This window comes from Aristolochia californica, unplaced genomic scaffold, assembly GCF_029961685.1.
Source record: "Aristolochia californica isolate CCGP_79_NKW_82.1479 unplaced genomic scaffold, dmAriCali1.0.hap1 SCAF_4, whole genome shotgun sequence".
Taxonomy (NCBI): domain Eukaryota; kingdom Viridiplantae; phylum Streptophyta; class Magnoliopsida; order Piperales; family Aristolochiaceae; genus Aristolochia; species Aristolochia californica.
Genome location: NW_027182103.1, coordinates 3,618,095 through 3,639,255, shown reverse-complemented (window position 1 = coordinate 3,639,255; position 21,161 = coordinate 3,618,095). Strand labels below are relative to the sequence as shown.

Sequence of the window (21,161 nt, the reverse complement as noted above, 5' to 3'; positions counted from 1 at the left end):
TTCCATGAGAGTGAGTACGAATAATGGAACTTTGGTCACATTGGATTTGATTGACATATTCCTTCTAGAACATATGCGAACCTTCGGTGAGTTTCTAGAACAAATCCCGCGAAGGTTCTTGACGTACGGCCCCGTCCCCTTCAAATACAACAGCAACGATAACGACAAATCCCAATTGACCCATTGAAAAGATTTTTCTCTTTCAATTTCACCGGAATCCATCCATGGAGAATACCTTCCCCACGTTCAGAAATCCCTACTACGAAGCCCCTCTTCCTCATTACTACTATTCCCAGGCCCCTAGCTCCGGCGCTCTATTTACCCCCAATACCCAGTCAGTCTCCGTCCGACAGCTGGCGAGGCCTTCACAGCCGCACCCAAAAGTCGTCTCTATTCCTGTTCACTTCGTCGGCACGGAGAAGTCGAGGTCGGCCGCCGCTGTAAAGATTCAGAAGGTATTCAGGGGTTTTCTGGTGAAAACAGCCGTGAAGAAGGTGTTAAGGATAGCAGCCGAGGTCGCCGAGATTGAGCGGAGGGTGGCGCGGAAGGAGACGGTGGAGATGGTGCGGAGAGAGGAGAAGGAGCGGCTGCGGTTGAACGAGATGTTGATGAGTTTGCTGTTTCGGTTGGATTCGATAAGTGGGTTTGATTCGGGGGTGAGGGATTGCCGGAAGACGGTGATTAAGAGGGTGATTGCTTTGCAGGAGAGATTGGACGCTTGCGGCCGGTGACACTGTATATCGTAATTGTTTCTCATAATTGTATTCCTTTATTTTATGATTTTATTCTTTGATTTTAGGATCTAAATTATTCTTAAAATCAGTTTATAATGTATTATAAATAACGTCCTGGACAGAGAATAATACATATAAAAAATTATTCTTTGAAGGTTCTATTTTACATGGTATCATAGCGGGAGTCATTTTCCTTTTCGTCGTCGAATAATAGAGCAAAAATTATGTTTCGGAGTCATTCGTTGATTATCTTCGTCGACATCCCACTCTAGCGGAACCCCGATGACCGTAGCCGAGCCACCACTCGGCCTTCCATCAAACAACACCAATCCTTACGTCGCCAAAGCTGATGAACTTTTTTTTTTCCTCTGCGACTGTTGCCGAAACCTCGTCGCGACTAGCACCGTCAATTGCTGCTGACCATCGTCGTCGCCTAAGGAAGCTGAATATCCGTTGCCACTGTTGAAGAAGAAAGGTGATTTTTTTTTTAACTTAGGAACTACTGTTCCTTTATTTTTCGACTGAACCGACCCAAACCGAATTAACCTCCTAGACGGAGAAAAATATATCTTCGAAAACTATTCTTTGAAGGTTTTGTTTTACATAGTATCAAAGCGGGAGTCTTTCTTCTCCTTCTCATCGCTGAAGAAAAGAGCATAAACTCTCTTACGTAGCTTTCCGTCGTTCGAAGAACATAACAGAAGCTCTGTCCCGTAGCTTCCAGTTGTCGCCGATTATCTCCGTTGACATCCCACTTTTGAAGGAACCCAATGACCGTAGTCGAACCATCGCTCGACCTTCCATAAGATAGCACCAAGCCTTACGTCACCGAAGCCGACAACTCTTTTTTTTCCCTCTACGACTGTCGACGGTCCTGTAGCTGAAACCTCGTCGCCGATGATCATCGACGATTGCTGACGACCGTCGACCACCGCCGTCGCTGAAGGAAGTCGAAGCTCTGTTGCCGCTGCTGAAGAATAAATGTGATTTTTTTTTTAACTTAGGAAACTAATGTTCCTTTATTTCTCTGTTGACCGAACCGACCCAGACCGACGGGTCAATAGCGGATCCGAACCGCACCAGAACCGGACCAGATCGAACCAAATTGGATCGGACCAAACTGAATCAGACCGAACCGATATGAACCAAACCAAATTACCGAACCGAACCCAAAATTCGAATAAACCCAGAGACAGACAATGGGGAGCTATCGTCCAATCTCTAGCAAAGCTAATAATCGGGTATGCACTCAATGCGAGGAAAAATGATATTCGCAACAGCGTTGTTACGAGATTATTGGTTACCCAAAATTGTGGGACTTCTAAAAAAAACATCAAAAAAAGATTGTTGGGGAAAGGCTGCTACGGCGAATGTTGCCCATCCAGGTATTATCAGTAAAACATTAGTATTCTCTGCATATTCTAAGAATAAAACTTGGATTATTGATACAGGTGCATCAGATCACATGACGAGGGATTCTAGTCAGTTAACATTTGTCCTACCTTCTCCTCAATCTGTTATTTCCACCGCCAATGTTACTGGGGAAGGGTCAGTTATCTTGTCGAATAATCTTACATTAGATATTATCCTTGTTGTTCCATCTCTTGAATACAATCTGTTGTCTGTTAGCCAGATTACTTCAACTCTTGCTTGTATTGTAACTTTTTGGCCCTCCTTTTGTGTCTTTCAAGACATTTTATCCCGGAAGATTCTTAGTTATGGTGTTAGACAGGGCAAACTCGAGTTAACAGAGAATGGGGGATCGAAAATCAGTCAGGCAAATCAAGCTGGTAGTGAAGAAAGTGCTCAAGCAACTATATGGTTATGGCATTGAAGACTCGGCCATCTTTCCTTTGGTTATTTTAAGAAATTGCAGCCACAACTTTTTTCAGGTTTGAATAATCTGAGTTTTACACTTGTGAACTGGCTAAGAGCCACCGTATGTCTTATTTTACTGAGTTTGAATAAGAGTTATGAACCTTTTGCGGTTATTCATTCTGATGTTTTGGGTCCTCCAAAAGTTTCCTCTATTTCTCGAGATCCGTATTTTGTGACATTTATTGATGAATGCACTAGAATGACTTGGGTATCCCTGCTGATAAAAAAGAGTGATGTGTGTCTAGCTTTTCAAAAATTTCACCAAATGGTACACACTCAGTACCAGAAGCAGATTCATGTTTTGCAATTTGATAATGGTATTGAGTTTGTCGATACTTCTCTTGGTAATTTTCTGAACAATCATGAAATTCGTCATCAAACCTCATGCACCTATACTCCCCAACAAAATGGATTGGCAGAGAGGAAGAATAGACAACTTTTGGAAGTAGTTCATGCCTCTCTTTTTGGCATGAACAAGGATCGGTTTTATTGGGGTGAAGCTATCAAATCTGTTGCCTACCTTATCAATCGAACACCTTATCGAGTTATAGACTTTCAAATTCCTCAATAAAAATTGCACTCCCTAATTTCTATTTCCCATCTTCTGAATCTTGAACCTCGGGTTTTTGGGTGTACTGTATATGTTCATATCCCAAAAGTCTTACGAAATAAACTTGATCCATGTGTCAAATGATGTGTTTTTGTTGGCTATTCTGATTTTCAAAAAGGATATCGGTGATATGATCCACACACCCGAAAGCTCCATGTAACTCTAGATGCCTCGTTCTATGAATTACAACCTTATTACTCAGGGGGAGTCTCTCAGAATTCTCTTCAGGGGGAGAACTCAAGTGAAGAGAACGTTCAACAAGAGAATAGGGGGAATAGGGGAGGGGCTGAGTTTATTGAGTTAGAAGCGGTAAATGAATTTCTTAACCAACCAGGTCATCATGATGTGCAACAAGACTGTGCTCCCAACCATGAAGCCGAGAGTGAATCATTAATTTCTCTTGAAGAATCCTCAGAGTTGCCTCCGTTTGCACCATCAACTGAAGAATCAACCTCCTCAGGTAAATACGAATTCTATGTTTGATAAATCTATTGAAACATGTGTTCCTACAGAAAATATAACTCCTAGATATCCACAAAGATTGACTAGGGGAGTTCCAAAGAAACAGTATGAACCTGATCTTGAAGTCAAGACCAAATATTCAATCAACAACGATGTGTCCTCCCATAGGTTGACTAAATCGTATGTATTTACTGTTGATAAATTATCCAGGGTTTTTATTTCTAGTAATGTGCATGATGCATTAGCTGATCTAAAATGGAAAAAGGTAATGAACGAAGAGATGAAAGCTCTACAAAAGAGCGTCACTTGGGAACTTATTCCCCAACCTAAAGGAGTAAAGACAGTAGGATGTCGATGGGTGTTCACATTGAAATTCAAACCGAATGGAAGTATTGTAAAATATAAAACTTGGCTAGTTACAAAAAGTACGTAAAGGTATGAGATAGACTATCAGGATACTTTTGCACCGTTAGCTAGCATCAACAAAATTTGCATTCTTAGTTGGCTTCTGCAAAATAAAAATGTCTTACTAAAACTTAGAAGAAGAAGTCTATGTAAGTGGTTTTTTTGTCAAAGGTGAAACCTCTAAATTGAATAAATCATTATACGGAAAACTATTCTTTTAAGGTTCTGTTTTACACGAATCCCAATCAGATATGACTCATGGACGAATCTGCTACTGAAGCTTTGACCCTGGACAACGCGACTCCGGCCATCGAGAAACCACTCGAATCCCAGACTGGAATCGTAGCTACCGCGGCTCCAGACACAGAAGTGCGTGAAAATTTATGTGATTGCGACAATTCGTCTGTTGAGCCAATGGGGGAAGCCCCCGAATCAGTAATGGAAAATTACCCAAGTTCCTTCGAGGAGGACACAGAGAGCGAACTTGAAAGATCCCCGTCAAGGAGATTGAAGAGCAACGAGTCTCTCTTGTCCAGTACGCAGCATCGGACTGGAACCCTCCGGTGACCAGTGGAAACGAGAATTGTGAGGCCTACAGAGGCGTGATGGAGAAGATGGTGGAGGAAAACGTGAAGCTGCAGCGACTTGTGGGAGCTCTCTGCGAGAGGAATGTACATCAGAGCCGCTTGATAGATTCTCTATCGCAGAGGTTGGAGCAGCTCGAGAGAGCATTCTGAAGGAAGAAGAAGACGAGGCAAGCCACTCGGTCTGTCGATGGTCTCAGGAAGTGTGGGAAGAAACTGTGAAATTGTTTGTTTTCATATTTGCAGAAAAATCTTTCACCAATTTCATTGTTATCTTTTGAATGTAAATGTCGATTACAATTAGAGAACTTCAAATTTCCACCACGATCATCATTCTAATTAGTTCATCAATATAAAATTTTCAGATGTATGATTACGAGGATCTTCTCACTTTATTGAATCATCTTCATGATGTATGTTTATATGACCGGAATCACAAATCCATTGTCGTCTAGTCCGGTTAGGATACCTGGCTTTCACCCAGGCGACCCGGGTTCAAATCCCGGCAATGGAATAAAGTTTTTTTTTAGGTACAACATTTTAGTCAAAGCATGGTAAGGTTGTAAATTTGACGTTGAAAATTGAAATTTACATCAATTTTAGCTAATTTGAAAGCATGCTGTGATATTTTTTTTCTTCTTATTGTTGTGTTCATGACATTATGACTTGGAATTGGGACCCAATTTAAGTCCTTAAAATGGTATGAAATTATTTATTTTCTGTTGTTTTTGTAATTATTGATTAAAAAAATCAAGGTAGTTGAAATGGTTTTTAGCTTCTTTAGTTTTTTTTACTCAAAAAAGAAAACCACTTAATCTCGTTTCAGATTGCCAAAAGGGTTCGATCAGGAAAATCCAAAAAGAATTTTCACCACCCTAATATTTTCAATAATTTTGCGTGCATTACATAGTTTCTAATTTCAAGAAGTTATTCAAAAATGATAGGTTAAGGAATTATTAATAGAGAAGGATTTGCATCCTAAGTTTTGGTCACCAGCACGTGATGTCAGTATTCGATTTGGTATGATGACCACAAACATATTTGAACAGTTCAATAGCATTCTAAAAAAGTACGAGGAGTCTTCCTATTCAAGCATTAGTAGCAACAACATGTTATAGATTGAATAATTTTTTTGTTAAAAAGCGAGACAATGCGATAAAGATGAGTTTTATTTGTACTCTTCTTAAAGAAACAATGTGAATGTGGTAGCAAGAGAGTTTAGTTATCTTAGTATCACAAAGGTACGTATAATTTGTATGTGTCAAGGAAAATCTATCAAGGGTATTTTAGTAATTTCTTAAATAATAAAGAAAGAAGCAAAAAACTATCAAGGGTATTTTAGTAGTTTCATAAATAATAAAGAGAGGAGAAGCAAAAAACTATCAAGGGTATTTTAGTGATTTCATAAATAATAAAGAGTGGAGCAAGGAGCAATTTCGCGTGGGTTTGAAAAAAAACATCAAGAGAGAAAGCGAGAGAGGGAAAGAAGGAGACGAAGACGAGGAAGAAGGAAAGAAAGTGAGCGAGAGAAGGAGGAAGAAAAGGGAGAAAGAAAGGGAAAAAAACGACGAAAGAAGTGTGAAGAAGAAACCGTAGGGAAGGAGAAAGGGTAAGTTTGAATCTGAAGTCACTGCTCTCCGTTTTCCTGTTATCTCGTTGATTTTATACACTCCATTCCATCTTTCTCTTCTTATGGTTCGTTTTGAAAAATAGTAAATAAATTTAGTTTTGGAACTGAGATATTTTGAGTTCAGATTTAAGGCATTAGGGTTCTAAAATTTTAGATTTCTTTTCGGTTCAGGTATGATAGGTCGTGTGTTGAGCTCTGTTTTTTTTTTTTTTTTTTAAAAGAAGTTTGATTTAGATTTGGACGTTTAAGGTCTGAAATTTCATGTTTTACTTTTGTTTATATATGACTGATTTTGTATTAAGCCTGAGTTTGGAACCAGAGGGTTTGAATTAAATTAGAACTATTTAAAGTTCAGAAATTGAATGTTTCTTTTCATTTTATGAATGATTAGTTGAGTGTATGTTTGGAATATTCAAATAGAAGGTTTGATTTAGGTTGGAGTGGTTTAAGCGTCTGAAATTTTATATTCTCTTTCTGTTCAAGACATGATTGGTTGAGTATTGAGTTTAGATTACTGAAATTAAGGGCCCTAGTTAGATTAAAGTTGTTTAATTTCAGAAATTTCATGTTTTTGTTTGATTTAGGCATGATTAGTTGAGCACGGAGTGTAGATTACTGAAATTGAAGGTTTTGAGTTAAGTTTAAACTTGTTTAATTTCTGGAATTTCATGTTTTTCTTTGATTTAGGCATGATTAGTTGGGTATGGAGTATGGGTTGCTGAAATTGAGGGCTTGAATTGAATTATACATGGTTAAGCTTTCTAAAATTTCAGATTTTCTTTAGTTTGTGTTTGATTTATTGGGTATTGAGGAGAATGGATGAAATTGAGGGCTGAATTGATTTATGCATGGCAGGTTTTTGAAATTTCAGGTTCTGTTTAATTTGTGCTGGATTAATTGGGTTTTGAGCAGGATTCTTGAAATTGAGGGCCCGACATAAATCATGCATGGTTAAACTCTCTGAAAACTGAAGTTTTGTTTTGTTGTGGTTGATTGATCGGGTATTGAGCAGAATAGTTAAAAATGAGGGCCTGAATTAAATTATGCAAGTCTAGCTCTCTGAAATTTCAGGTTCTATCTAGTTATGTTTGGTTGGTTGGGTATTGAGTTTGGATTTCTGAAATCAAGAGTTTGGAATTGGTTTAGGATTGTTTAGGTTCAAAATTTTCGTGTTTTGTTCATTTTAGGCATAAGTAGGTGTATATTGAATTTGAACCTCTAAATCAATTGCCTGATTTTAGATTAGGGTTAGTTGGGTTCTAAAGCTCATGTTTCATTGTGTTTTGAGCGTGATTAGAAGTATATCAAATTTGATTCTGAAATGGATAGTTCTGATTTAAACTAGGAACAGTTGAGCTCTGTAAATCTGTGTTTCTTTTTAGATAAGTATGAGTAGAAGTATAATGGGCCCAGGGTCTTGAAAATGTTGCTTACATGGTAATGAGTCGGAAAATTCATCAGAAGAATTCTGAGGGCTTGATATCATATTATGGCAGTATGCTTCAAAGCAAAATTGCTTTCTTGTGAGATAGCATTTTTAGAATGAGTGCATAAATTTTGTTGACATAGGTGGTGGTGTGTTAGGGTGCAAGGTTTCCATTCTAGTTTCAAAATCTCTCAAGGGTGTTTGACACTTAAAATTGATGTATCAACTATAATGATAGTCAAACCAGGTCTTGTTGTAGACCTTCTTATTGATAACCAAAAAGTGGACCAGCTTAATCCTATGGACTGAACAAAGGCCAAGTAAATGCCAAAGAAATCTTAGGGTGGAGAATTTTCACATAAGTAATAAGTGCAAGATTGTGGGATTAAGTGAACAACGCTACAATGAGAAGTTGTGAGTTTCTAGTTTTCTCATCTTAACATCATGCTCATCCCTTTATGTTGTTTTTTGTTTTAAATTTCATATAGAAGTCTGTGAGTAGCATAACTTCTATATGAAATTTAGAAATGTTATGCCTCACATGTGTTGAGGGGTAGAGACTTTATTCGAGTATAACAAGGACATGCCCTAAGATAATGATGTATACAAAAGTTATCACTCTCACAAGATTTACTAGCATGTAAATGTGTATGATTGCAAAGTTAGAATTGAAGTGGAATCATGTTTATGCTAAATGCCTTTACTAAAATCTCCATGTTAAATTGATATTCTTATTAGACTATATTCACGTGAGTGATGTTTTCATAAGTGTAAATATACAAAATTAGCTGATAGATTGAGGTGTCCAGGATTCCAGGTCCAAGAATTCCGCCATTCTTCAACCTCTTACTATTGGACAAGGTCGAGACGCAGAGAGAGGACAGAGAGGGCCTAAAGAGAATGAGCAGCCAAGGGAGATGTTGCTGGGAGTTAAGTGGATGAATCAGGATTTTGGGCAGGAATCTGATTCACTCATTTTATACAGTTTATTTACTTTCACTTTCCTCTTGTGCGTGCACCCACGGTTTTGGTCAAGTTACACTATATTCACTTCCGGGTATATTAACAGGCCCTTAATTGTTTTACAAGATATTTTTTTTATAATTCACATTTGATATCTTCATTACAAAATTAAATCTTTCTTCTTCTACTATCATGAATGGATACTTACGCATAAGAATCTAATGAGTAATAAATATTTTTATTTTAGCTTGATCATATTTGCCTCCAAAATCCATAAAAGAAAGGCTAGATGGACTCTAATCAATATTAGACCTGGTTGAAAGTTTATGGGTTTTTGTTTTCTCATTGCCACTTTTCTATTAGGACAACGTTTAAAATGTTAAATTAGTTTTATAATGAATACAATGAGCCTTTTTTTTTTTTTTGTACCATCTAAAAGTGGATTTTTTTTGAATTCCAACCACATATAAACTTTTTTTGTCCTTTTGAACTTTGGATAGAATATCCTTCTTCCTCATTTGGGGTACCTTTATCTAAGCTCACTTTTGTTGCATTAGGGGGACATATTCAGATGGAGTCGAGTCATTATTTATGGCGACACTAGAACTAGTGTTAGCTACTAGTGTCAATTGAGTAGCAGGTGTTGACATTCTTACTTCTACAAAAAAAAAATTACAAATAAAAAACATAAAGAACAAAAATAATCCAAATAACAAAGATAAATCCAAAAAAAAGAAATATTAATAAATAAATGTAGATACATAGATGAGAGGAAATAAAGGAAATCGACCATTGACCACAAGCTGAAATGAATGCACCCTAAATTAATTCAAACTTTAGTAGACACTATTTGACACCTATTTGGCATAGGGGACCTTAAACATAGACTCCATAGAGGTTTTAACCATAGCATATGCAAGGATAAGCCACAAAAAAACCCTACCCCCCATCCCCTCTCAGCACATAACAAACAAAATAAAGAGAAAAAAGAAAAAGTAATATATAAATTTTGCAGGATTGGGGAACATAGCATGAAGAGAAAGGCCAGAAATGCTAAATAAAAAACAGTGGAATCCATAAGTTTTAAAAGGCATAAAACTAGAAACTATTTATTACCTTTGTTTCAGTTTAGGGATATCAAAATGAGAGTCTACTTCATCATGTGAAAATTCACATTATCGGTCAAAATTTACAGCCACAAAACGAAATCAGCATTTTCAACTAAACTTTCATATTTGTTAGAAGTAAACTTGCTTGCTTGGCCAATTTGTGTTTTTCATTATGGCAGTTGGAGTTAGTGTGACCCACTCTCTCTTAGTATCCTAATAGTTTAATTTCTCATTATGCTCTAGTGTATGTATTTTAGTATTGTTTATTGTAAAAGTGGGCATGTAACAATTCAAATACATATGCTTTAAGGATCTAGCCCAAATTATTGATGATAAATATAATAAAAAATAACCTTTTAATATTAGAAAAAACATTCAAATTGAAAATTGGGAGCGGAATATGTGCCTACCAACATGAGAATCCTAGTGAGCCAGCAGAAGAACTACCTCCTTTCCGGTTTTTGCTATTTTAATACAAAAGTTCAGCCATTATTCAAATTTTAATCTCATCTAACATTTGTTATTTTAATCAGATAAGTTTCTCACCTTTCTCTAGGAAAAATCCTATTTTGATGTTTCTTACCTTTCTACGTAGAACATTTTGGTTACGTATAAGTTGGGGAGATTAAATTTCAAAATACAGGCAATTCAAGGTTTAGGGAAATGGACTGATTGAAACATAGTAAAAAGAAAAGAAAAGAAAGCGGAAAGAAGAGAAAGAGAAAATAATATAAAAGAAAACAATTGTTTTTCCTTGTTTGGATGCCCATAGAAACTAACAGAGAAATATGATTTCTCCTATTTGGATGCATAAGGTAAATAGAAAAAAAAACCTATTTTCTTTTCTCTCCACTTTCTGTGTTCTAAACACAACCAAAATGATAGAATTTGGGGAGAAAAGAAAAGTAATAGAAACTCAAGAAAAAAATTTAATCATCAAAATTTTAAAGTATTAATATTTTTTTTTTCATTTTCATTTTCCACATGTATCCAAACAAAAGAAACTATATTTCTCTTCTATTTTCTCTCTTATTTTCCATGGGCATCCAAACAAGAGAAAATAAACATTTTTCTTTTGTTTTCTCTTTCTCTTTCTCTTCTCTTCATTTTCTTTTTTCTCCACTTTCTGTATTCCAAACACAACCTTAGAGAAAACCCATTAACTAAGAAAGAAAGTAAGGGTCTATTTGGAACCTATGGAAAAGAAAATAAAAGAAAATTAAATGAGAGAGATTGTTATTTTGTGTTGTTTGGTAGCAGATAATTATTCAGATAAGAGAAGAAAAAAAAGAGAAAATCACTTTCTATCTTAGTTAATAAATTTTCTCTAACAAAATAATAGAATTTGGGGAGAAAATAAAAAAAAATAGAAACTTGAGAAAAAGTCTTAATCATAAAAAATTAAAATATGGCTAATTTTATTTTATTTTTTATTTTTCACTTGTATCCAAACTAGAAAAAAATATATTTCTCTTCTATTTTCTCTCTCATTTACCCTAGGCATCCAAACAAGAAAAAAAAAACATTTTTTTTCTCTTCAATAACCTGTATTGCCAAATGCTGCTCATTTTCTTCTCTTTTCTATGATTTCCAAAGGAAAAAGCCTTGTGCTAGGCTTGTATGAGAAAACGCCCAAACTCGTTTCCACACATAAAAATACATTTCCAATGGTTCTCCAGCCGGGGAGGCCGGAAAACCATATTCTGGATCTGCTCCCTCGTCTCCACCAACGACCTCCCATCGTCTCTTCTCTCGATCTCGGAGTGGTAAGGACTTTCCTCTTTTTCTCTCCCTCTTCCCTCTTCCCATCTCTCTCCCTCTCTCTCATCCGCATTATCTAACATACAATTGAGTTACTATAGGTTAAATTGAGTGATCCTTTCCCCGTCGACATGACACTACAAAGAGGGGAACTCTCACTTGAGTTGCAAAATTTGAAGGCATATGCATAGGATAGCGGTTTAATGCCGTTTGGGCCCTTTTTAAGTGAGAGTGCGATGAAGTGCGGTGGCTTTGCTTCAGTTACTATAGGCTAAAATTTTGAAGCACGGCTATATTGAAAGCAGTTATTTATAAGTTTGAACTGATAGAAGTGTCAAGATTCTATCAAAGGTCTCCTTCTATTCATGCTATAATGCGAGGAAAGAGAGACAAGGAGTTTAAGAGAGATATCTCTAGCTCTGATAGAAAGGGGAGCTAGAGTGGGTAGAACACTAGAATGGAACATTTGTTTGCGTCTGTAGTTTGTGAACCTCCTGTTGATCTTTATGCTCATAGTTGTCGTCGGTGAGTTTGGAAGTATTCATAGCCTCTATTCATGTAACCTATACTTCTCTACTTTCTTTTTTTACCAGCGATTAAAGTTTACTATTACTCGTGTCGACGTGGTTGGCTGAAGTGGCCAGCATGAAAACAAAAGACTGAATTGATTTATAGTCTAATCAATCAGTGCCCGTGATAATTCTCCAATGCTGGTACGATTAATTTCCAAATTCTGATATTTTTGGAGATGAATTCTTGTAATTTCATAATTCACCTTTAATAACTGAACACAGCTCTCAATTACTGGAATTTTTTCTGTATATTTTTTACCTTTTGTTCTTCTAGGACGTAATTGTTTTGAAAAAGCTTTTTTCTTATGATCACCAAGCAAGGTCCTTCTTCCATTATAAATCAAGTATTTTTACTTGACAATTAGATGTACTTTTAACATTGATTCATTACATTGTTAAAAATCTAGAATTTCTTTGACAACTACATGTTTTCAAAGTAATCCTTGTGCTCCGTATTGTTGTTACTACATGAAGGTGGCTGTCAAGTGTCAACAATGGTTAGCTTTTGACCAAATCATAAGGTATTAGGGTCTTTCACCCTAATCTCGGGTTTTAAAATTTTATACTCTTTTTTTTTTATTCTCTATTTGTACTCTTGTTGGTAGTTAAGCTACAGAGACTTCTCGCGGGAATTCATTTGCTACTGTTCACAGTTTTGCAGATTCATCTAAGGTTCCAACTTCTGGCTGAATTTTGCTGCTGTGGGAGAAGAAAAACAATTTTGAACAAGAAGAAGAATGATATACGACGTAGAGTATGAGATACAAGATAATGACAGATTACCTTCTCTGACCTTTTAACCTGCAGAAATAAATGACTCCTAAAGGCAGACTCCTTCCACTCTTGCTATTGTCACTGTCTGTACTTTTTTTCTACTCCTATTTCCATTCTTCTCACCGCATCTTTGCCCATAACCCTGATGCAACCACTGATCTCTACCTTAATTTCAATCCTCACCAACCTCATCAACCCCTTCCCTCAAATTTTACCTTCATTATTACAGTCCTTGCCTACAATCGCATCAGTTCCCTCTCTAGATGTCTCCAGTCCCTTGCTAAAGCCGATTATGGCCAAGATCATGTTGATCTTCACATCTATATTGACCATTTCAAAGAATTAAATGCAGAAAACCAGTCTGAAATACTGAATGAGACACTAAAAGAATCACATAAGATTTTGGAGTTTGTAGATCAGTTTGTTTGGACATTTGGCAAGAAGTTTGTACACTATAGAACTGTAAATGTGGGTTTGCAAGCTCAGTGGCTGGAGGCATGGTGGCCTAGTTCAGATGATGAGTTTGCTTTCATTGTGGAGGATGATTTGGAGGTGTCGCCACTTTATTATAAATTTTTGAGAAGTTTGATTTCCTACTACTACTATAATTCAGTGAATTTCAGCCCCTCAATTTATGGTGCTTCACTGCAGAGGCCTAGGTTTGTTGCAGGTGAGGTTTAGAACCTTGATATTTTTTTTGAACGTTGAGGTACTTTACCATTAAGAGAGAATAATTGCATGATAATAGAAAATCAGCAGCAATGATGCTCCTTTTGAATGCATGTTAGGACTCTACATTAGGTAGGGGATATATGTAGGACAACAAGACATTGATGGGAATTTCCTCCTTTGCCAAAAGATCCCTACAGAATTTGCTGATCGGGTGATGTATACCTGTTCCACTGACAGATGTTTTACTATATTCCCCTGTTCCATAAATTGTCACTCAAATCTCCAAGGTGATTGATGTGTACCACTTGCCCATGATATTGCAGTTGATTTGGAAACTTGATCACCTGTTTCTTTTATGCAGTTTACTGTTAAGTAGGTAAATTTAAAGATTATCCTATTAAAATTGTCATGGAATGAGGGTGAAACTACTTTTTATCTCTGAAATTGGGCTTCGGAAACCTTAGAATTTGGTTTTGCCTGGTTAACCTACTTGGTCCTAACGATAGCCTTGAAGTAGTCAAAATAACTGCAACAAGTAATTTTATGGACAAGAAATTTATTTAGTCACGAGTTGAACGTCCCAAAGCAGAGCAACAAGGGAGTACTAGGACTTCGTGGATTCACAGTGTTTTTTTCGTACTAAGAATGTTGAATTGAAAGACAGTGCTCTATACTGGCATCGAGCTTTAAGGTTGTGAACTTTTTTTATTATCTCTGCATCTTTGTGACTCTGTAAATCATGATCAGTTTCTTCAAACAATTTGGAGTCAATGATAGTTTGTATCTTTCCACGCTATTTTATTCGAGTGACTAGGTTCTTTTGTTTATATCAAGAATGGTTTCCATGTTTGCATCAATATCAACTGCAGTTAAGATATGTTTCCAGCCCAGCCATTTGTCCATAGAACTTTGAAGTACAATGTCTTCGTTTCGTCTGTTCCTAGTTCTCTATTTCAATTCAAAGGTAGAAGAACAAGCATTTTTTGCCTTGGTATGTGAGAATACATGAGCACCTGAAAATGAAGAAAAAAAGTCCTAGAGTGCAGATCAATGATGTTATATCAATAACAGACCTGTATTGATGCAGTTTTATACAGTTTTTTCATTAAGACATTTTAAATGTCAAAATCAAGACAGAGTTTTACCAACCATCAAATGATAGAGGTGAGGGAGAACTAGAAGAGCAAAACCTTGTAAAAGAACAAACAAATCATGGAGTCCAATGGTGGAATACTCATGCTGTCATCCTTGAGACAGTTGCACAAAGCTCAAGTTATTTATGATGATAATGTTAAATACTTAAACTGCAAATCATTGTTGTAAATGTTCACACTTTTCATAAAAACAGATTAAGTTATTCTTGTAAATGCATGTAATTTGGGATCCCACAACATATGTACCGTGATGGTAGTTGGTTATTGATATTATGTAATGTTGTAATGAGCTTTCAAGCAGTTTTGTGAAAAACAGAAGGTATTTGGAATAATTTCTCCGGTAGAACTTCAACTGCCGTAGTAATTGCTGGTCATCATTGTTCTTGTGGTGGGTCACTCTGCTTTTTCATAATTGGAAGGGTAAAACCTGACGGGATGGTTCTAATGGCCTATGACATGGATTTAGGTCATTATTAGGAATATACTGCCTGAATATTACTTTTGAGTATGGTAATAACCTGTGAATGTACTATTTTGGCAGGTAAACATGGTAATATACTGCAGTTGGACAGTGAGATTCACTTATTCTTATATCAAATGGTTGGTACCTGGGGCCAGCTTTTGTTTCCGAAACAATGGAAAGAGTTCCGCCTGTGGTATGATATACATAAAGCCAAGGGCATAAAGCCAATGCTACAAGGCATGGTAATTCATATGCTTGCTCTTATATTTCTCATTTTTCCTGGGCTAGTTCTAGCTAGCCCACTTCCTAAACAGTCTTGCGGATTGTAACCAGGCAACAGTATATTTTTGCCCTGTCCTAAGTGTTTGAGGGATGTTTATGTTATTCACACAGGTTACAACTGGATGGTACAAGAAAATGGGTGAGAGGATTTGGACTCCTTGGTTCATCAAATTTATCCAATCTCGTGGATACTTTAACATCTACACCAACTTTCCACAACAAAGGGCGCTCAGTGTGTCCCACAGGGATGCTGGGGTTAATTATGGGCGCACAGTTGGTCCTGATTCAGAGTTATTGGATGGAAGTTCTCTGGATTTCAACCTTTCAGAGATGCAGCCACTAGAAACTTTGAAATGGTATGACTTCTGCTTCAGTGAAGTAATTCCAAACAGGGTCATACAGAGCTTTGTTGAGTTTGAATCTGTTTTGAATACTCTGTCAGAACAAAGAACGATTCTATTTATCACTTTTTATAAGACTCCTGAGCCAATTGCAAGGAACTTGCTTTGCCATTTTGAGAGGCTTAATGTTCGAAATTATATTCTAATTGGCACTCGCTCCAAGTTCCTGCATGACCTTGCAAGAAGGGGACATCCTGTGGTTGAAACAGAGTTACTGTTTGAAGATATTAACAAGCTTAAGTTCAAGGGCTTTGAAGCAACAGACGTGGGAGCAATCCAAGAGATTCTAGTTAAGGCATATTGTATTGGAAAGAGTTTAGAACTTGGATATAATTCTTGGCTAATTGATGGCAACATGGTTCCAGTTGGTGAAGTTTTTCCCCATAATCCTCCTGATTCATTTGTAGAACAAGAGGCAGATGTGTTGTATATCAAGAGTTCCCAGATATCTAAGAAACTCCGGTTTGAACATTTTGTTGAGAAGATGGTTATGATGGCAAAATCTTTGACGGATAGAAATTTGCATTTGGGACATCATACCAGTTTTAGGTTTTTGGCTGCCAAGTGTTTGGAAGAAAAGGGCATGATGATAAAGAGTGTCAATGACATGAGCTTTGTTATGAAAGTAAAGGGTAGTGATTTTAATCACACTGCCTTAGACAGTACCAAGCGGATGATAATCTGGACCCTGGAAGCAAGTATGCTTACCATCCAGAAGAGGCTAGATGACATGGGCATGTGGGCAATAGATGGGGACTTATCCTGCACAGCTGTTGTTTGCCATCGGTTGTAGGATCTGATGATAATTTTGAAGATTTTTTGCTCTTTTATATTGAGAAAGTTTTTTTTTTTTTGGAGAATAAAAGAATTTCCAATTTTGGTGGTTTGTAACCTGTATAATTTTTTTATATACTTGTGAACGGAGTTCGTTTTGTGTTCGAGTAGTCCCCTATAAAATTTCCTTTTTTTTACTGATTTTAGGATGTTTTACTTGATAAAAAGGCACGAGTAGTGTCCTAACTTTGCCATTCTTTTAAAAATTTTAAAATATTTTAGGGTAAGTTTGAATCTGAAGTCACTGCTCTCCCTTTTCCTGTTATCTCGTTGATTTTATACCCTCCATTCCATTTTTCTCTTCTTATAGTTCGTTTTGCAAATAAATAAATAAATTTAGTTTTGGAACTGAGATATTTTGAGTTCAGATTTAAGCCATTAGGGTTCTAAAATTTTAGATTTCTTTTCGGTTCAGGTATGATAGGTCGCGTGTTGAGCTCTGTTTTTTTTTTTTTTTTTTTTCAAAGAAGTTTGATTTAGATTGGGACGCTTAAGGTCTGAAATTTTATGTTGTACTTTTGTTTATTTATGACTGATTTTGTATTAAGCCTGGATTTGGAACCAGAGGGTTTGAATTAAATTAGAACTATTTAAAGTTCAGAAATTGCATGTTTCTTTTCATTTTATGAATGATTAGTTGAGTGTATGTTTGGAATATTCAAATTGAAGGTTTGATTTAGGTTGGAGTGGTTTAAGTGTCTGAAATTTTATATTCTCTTTCTGTTCAAGACATGATTAGTTGAATATTGAGTTTCAATTACTTAAATTAAGGGCCCGAGTTAGATTAAAGTCGTTTAATTTCAGAAATTTCATGTTTTTGTTTGATTTAGGCATGATTGGTCGAGTACGGAGTATAGGTTACGGAAATTGAAGGTCTTGAGTTAAGATTAAACTTGTTTAATTTATGGAATTTCATGTTTTTCTTCGATTTAGGCATGATTAGTTGGGTATGGAGTATGGGTTGCTGAAATTGAGGGCTTGAATTGAATTATACATGGTTAGGCTTTCTAAATTTTCAGATTTTCTTTAGTTTGTGTTCGATTTATTGGGTATTGAGTAGAATGGATGAAATTGAGGGTCTGAATTGATTTATGCATGGCAGGTTTTTGAAATTTCAGGTTCTGTTTAATTTGTGCTGGATTAATTGGGTTTTGAGCAGGATTCTTGAAATTGAGGGCCTGACATAAATTATAAGTTTTGTTTTGTTGTGGTTGATTGATTGGGTATTGAGCAGAATAGTTAAAAATGAGGGCCTGAATTAGATTATGCCAGGCTAGCTCTCTGAAATTTCAGGTTCTATCTAGTTATGTTTGGTTAGTTGCGTATTGAGTTCGGATTTCTGAAATCAAGAGTTTGAAATTGGTTTAGGATTGTTTAGGTTCAAAATTTTCATGTTTTATTCATTTTAGGCATAAGTAGGTGTATATTGAATTTGAACCTCTAAATCAATTGCCTGATTTTAGATTAGGGTTAGTTGGGTTCTAAAGCTCATGTTTCATTGTGTTTTGAGCATGATTAGAAGTATATCAAGTTTGATTCCTGAAATGGATAGTTCTGATTTAAACTAGGAACAGTTGAGCTCTGTAAATCTGTGTTTCTTTTTAGATAAGCACGAGTAGAAGTATAATGGGCCCAGGGTCTTGAAAATGTTGTCTTACACGGTAAAGAGTCAGAAAATTCACCAGAAGGATTCTGAAGGCTTGTTATCATATTAATGCAGTATGCTTCAAAGCAAAGTTGCCTTCTTGTGAGATAACATTTGTAGAATGAGTGCATAAATTTAGTTGACATAGGTGGTGGTGTGTTAGGGTGCAAGGTTTCCATTCTAGTTTCAAAATCTCCCAAGGGTGTTTGACACTTAAAATTGATGTATCAACTATAATGATAGTCAAACCAGGTCTTGTTGTAGACCTTCTTATTGATAACCAAAAAGTGGACCAGCTTAATCCTATGGACTGAACAAAGGTCAAATGAATGCCAAAGAAATCTTAGGATGGAGAATTTTCACATAAGTACTAAGTGCAAGATTGTGGGATTAAGTGAACAACGCTACAATGAGAAGTTGTGAGTTTCTTGTTTTCTTATCTTAACATCATGCTCATCCCTTTATGTTGTTTTTTGTTTTAAATTTCATATAGAAGTCTGTGAGTAGAATAACTTCTATATGAATTTAGAAATGTTATGCCTTACATGTGTTGAGGGGTAGAGACTTTATTCGAGTATAACAAGGACATGCCCTAAGATAGTGATGTTTACAAAAGTTATCTCTCTTGCAAGATTTACTAGCATGTAAATGTGTATGATTGCAAAGTTAGAATTGAAGTGGAATCGTGTTTATGCTAAATGCCTTTACTAAAACCTCCTTGTTAAATTGATATTCTTATTAGACAATATTCACGTGAGTGATGTTTTCATAAGTGTATATATACAAAATTAGCTGATAGATTGAGGTGTGCAGGATCTTTTGGTTAAATATGCATTAATTTTGGGTTTGACTATATACTGTAATCAATAGTGAGAAATAATGTTTTGAACTCTCCACACAGTTTTGAAATTTTCTTTTGTGACTAGGAATAGAACTTATTGAGCTCTCATTCACACTGTGTTAAAATTTTTTTTAGAGAACCAAAGGACGGACTAAGTATTGCCAGCTACTAGTGCTGGTTAGGAAAGCTTCCTTATGTGGGAATTGGTAGGCCTGGAAGAATGTGAAATTTTTCTGTAGTTGTGTGTGTATATATATTATTCCTTAGGAAACTTTATATTTGTAAGAGATGACAATTGGGGTTATACCCTTTATTCTTTTGGTAGAAAGGATCAAGTAGACATGAGAATCATATTCTCTGTGTATGAGACTAATGTCTATGTAATATTTGTCAACCGTAGACTCAGATGAGCATTAGTAAAATGTAATATTTTAATTTTTTTATCATCTTTTGGTTGTTAGGATATTATACATTGTTATGGGATGAAATGAAAGTTAGAAAAAAATCGATGCAACTCATGATGAATATGAGAAAGTATTGCTTTTTTTCTATTTTATATTACTTCATGTATTTTTTTATAAAGACTTCTTTTGATTTGAGGAAAAATTTCATTATTGGACTCATGGTGGACAAAAAAAACATGTTTCATTTAAATTTTTTAGAACTCATTGTGTTTTTATTTTATTTAATGTACAAAAAGTTATTGTGTTGTTATTTTATTTTAGGTATATAAGTGTCTGTGATGTTGCAGGTATTGTGGTAATATTTTTATTATTTGAAGTATGTAACATACTTGTTTCTTATAATTTATTTTATTGTCATAACCTTTTTGATTAGCTCTCATTGATGAAAAGATTGAATGACTAGTTACATATTCAGGTTTATGATCTTTCTTGATTGACATCAATTATGTAAGGTGGAGTTGTGATTTTCTTCCTCACTTTGTTTCATTCAGATTGTCTTCTTATATATTTTGGTTATGGGTTTGTTGTGTCAAAAGACAAATGCAAACCTAGCAGGTCACCCAAGCTTTTGCTCATTCTTGGTTTTTTTCCTTTTTTACCACCTAAATAGGGGATTGAGTCTGGTTGAACATGTGCAACTTGAGTTTTATAATTGGACTAGACCAATGGTGGGTTGGTGTGAAGGAGATGATTTGGGGCCATATATAATTTTTATATTTTTAAACTTCTTGCCTCTTTTTTTACACCACACTTAAGGTCTAGGGATGCACTAAACATGGTGGAAGACATTTGACCAAGGTTCAAAGTTGGGTATTTTGACAAATATTTTTTTGAAAGTTTTGAGTATTTAGTTAATAAATTCTCTTAATAAGGTTTTATGACAATATTTTCTATTAAAATGATATAAAATGAATATCAATCATGAATGCATTAGATAGGAAATAGATGTAGAATACATTTTAAAAAGATTTGTATGATTATCTTTTCTTGGATAATATTGAATATAATGAAGTAGGAAATACATTGTTAATAAATTATTTGATAAATTAGGATCAAATTATGTGCATTAAGAACTAAACAAATAAGAACAATAATAATAAAAACTATAATATGATAGATATTATAAGAAATATTAAGGAAGAGAATTTGGTATCAATCAAATAATCTCCATACACATTTGCCCATTTTAATATTTACTGAAGCTACCTAGTTATTTTAATTTTTTTTTTAAGTAAAATAAAGGTAAAATAGTTAAATGATAATATTGCACTATAAAAATGCTACTTAAATCATTAAAAAATTTAATACAACATTATAAATTGGTTGTAGTCGATTAGTAATCCAATATAGATTGGCGAACTAGTATAATTATCTTTGTATTCATTGTGTGATTTGATCACCCTTTCTCTTTCTCTTTCCAAGTTATTAGTTCAACCACAATTAAACACAAGTGAATTGATTCAACTAAAACCGGTCATTGTTCTAGTTCGATGGCCA

The 21,161-nt window shown here is 35.4% G+C and overlaps 2 protein-coding genes, 1 long non-coding RNA gene and 1 other non-coding gene across 5 annotated transcripts; all 4 read left to right on the top strand.

The window, feature by feature from the left end:
- The first annotated feature begins 224 nt into the window (after positions 1-224).
- LOC137962196 (BAG family molecular chaperone regulator 5, mitochondrial-like) lies at positions 225-731 on the top strand. The gene has a single exon (XM_068808927.1). It carries the CDS (start codon positions 225-227, stop codon positions 729-731), a length of 507 nt encoding a protein of 168 aa, XP_068665028.1.
- A 4,382-nt stretch (positions 732-5,113) lies between these two features.
- Positions 5,114-5,187, top strand: TRNAE-UUC (transfer RNA glutamic acid (anticodon UUC)). The gene has a single exon. It is a non-coding gene; the product is annotated as a tRNA-Glu (tRNA).
- Positions 5,188-6,129: 942 nt separating this feature from the next.
- LOC137964023 (uncharacterized) lies at positions 6,130-8,879 on the top strand. Its single transcript, XR_011115278.1, has 2 exons — positions 6,130-6,282; positions 8,539-8,879. It is a non-coding gene; the product is annotated as an uncharacterized lncRNA (long non-coding RNA).
- A 2,601-nt stretch (positions 8,880-11,480) lies between these two features.
- LOC137962893 (uncharacterized) lies at positions 11,481-16,818 on the top strand. Of its 2 annotated transcripts, XM_068810015.1 has the most exons (5): positions 11,481-11,567; positions 12,156-12,275; positions 12,788-13,578; positions 15,276-15,439; positions 15,591-16,818. In XM_068810015.1, the coding sequence occupies exons 3-5, from the start codon at positions 12,948-12,950 to the stop codon at positions 16,671-16,673; spliced, it is 1,878 nt and encodes a 625-aa protein (XP_068666116.1). In that variant the 5' UTR covers positions 11,481-11,567; positions 12,156-12,275; positions 12,788-12,947; the 3' UTR covers positions 16,674-16,818. The 2 variants fall into 2 exon arrangements, with proteins under 2 accessions (XP_068666116.1, XP_068666118.1); XM_068810017.1 differs by lacking the exon at positions 12,156-12,275.
- Positions 16,819-21,161: the final 4,343 nt, after the last annotated feature.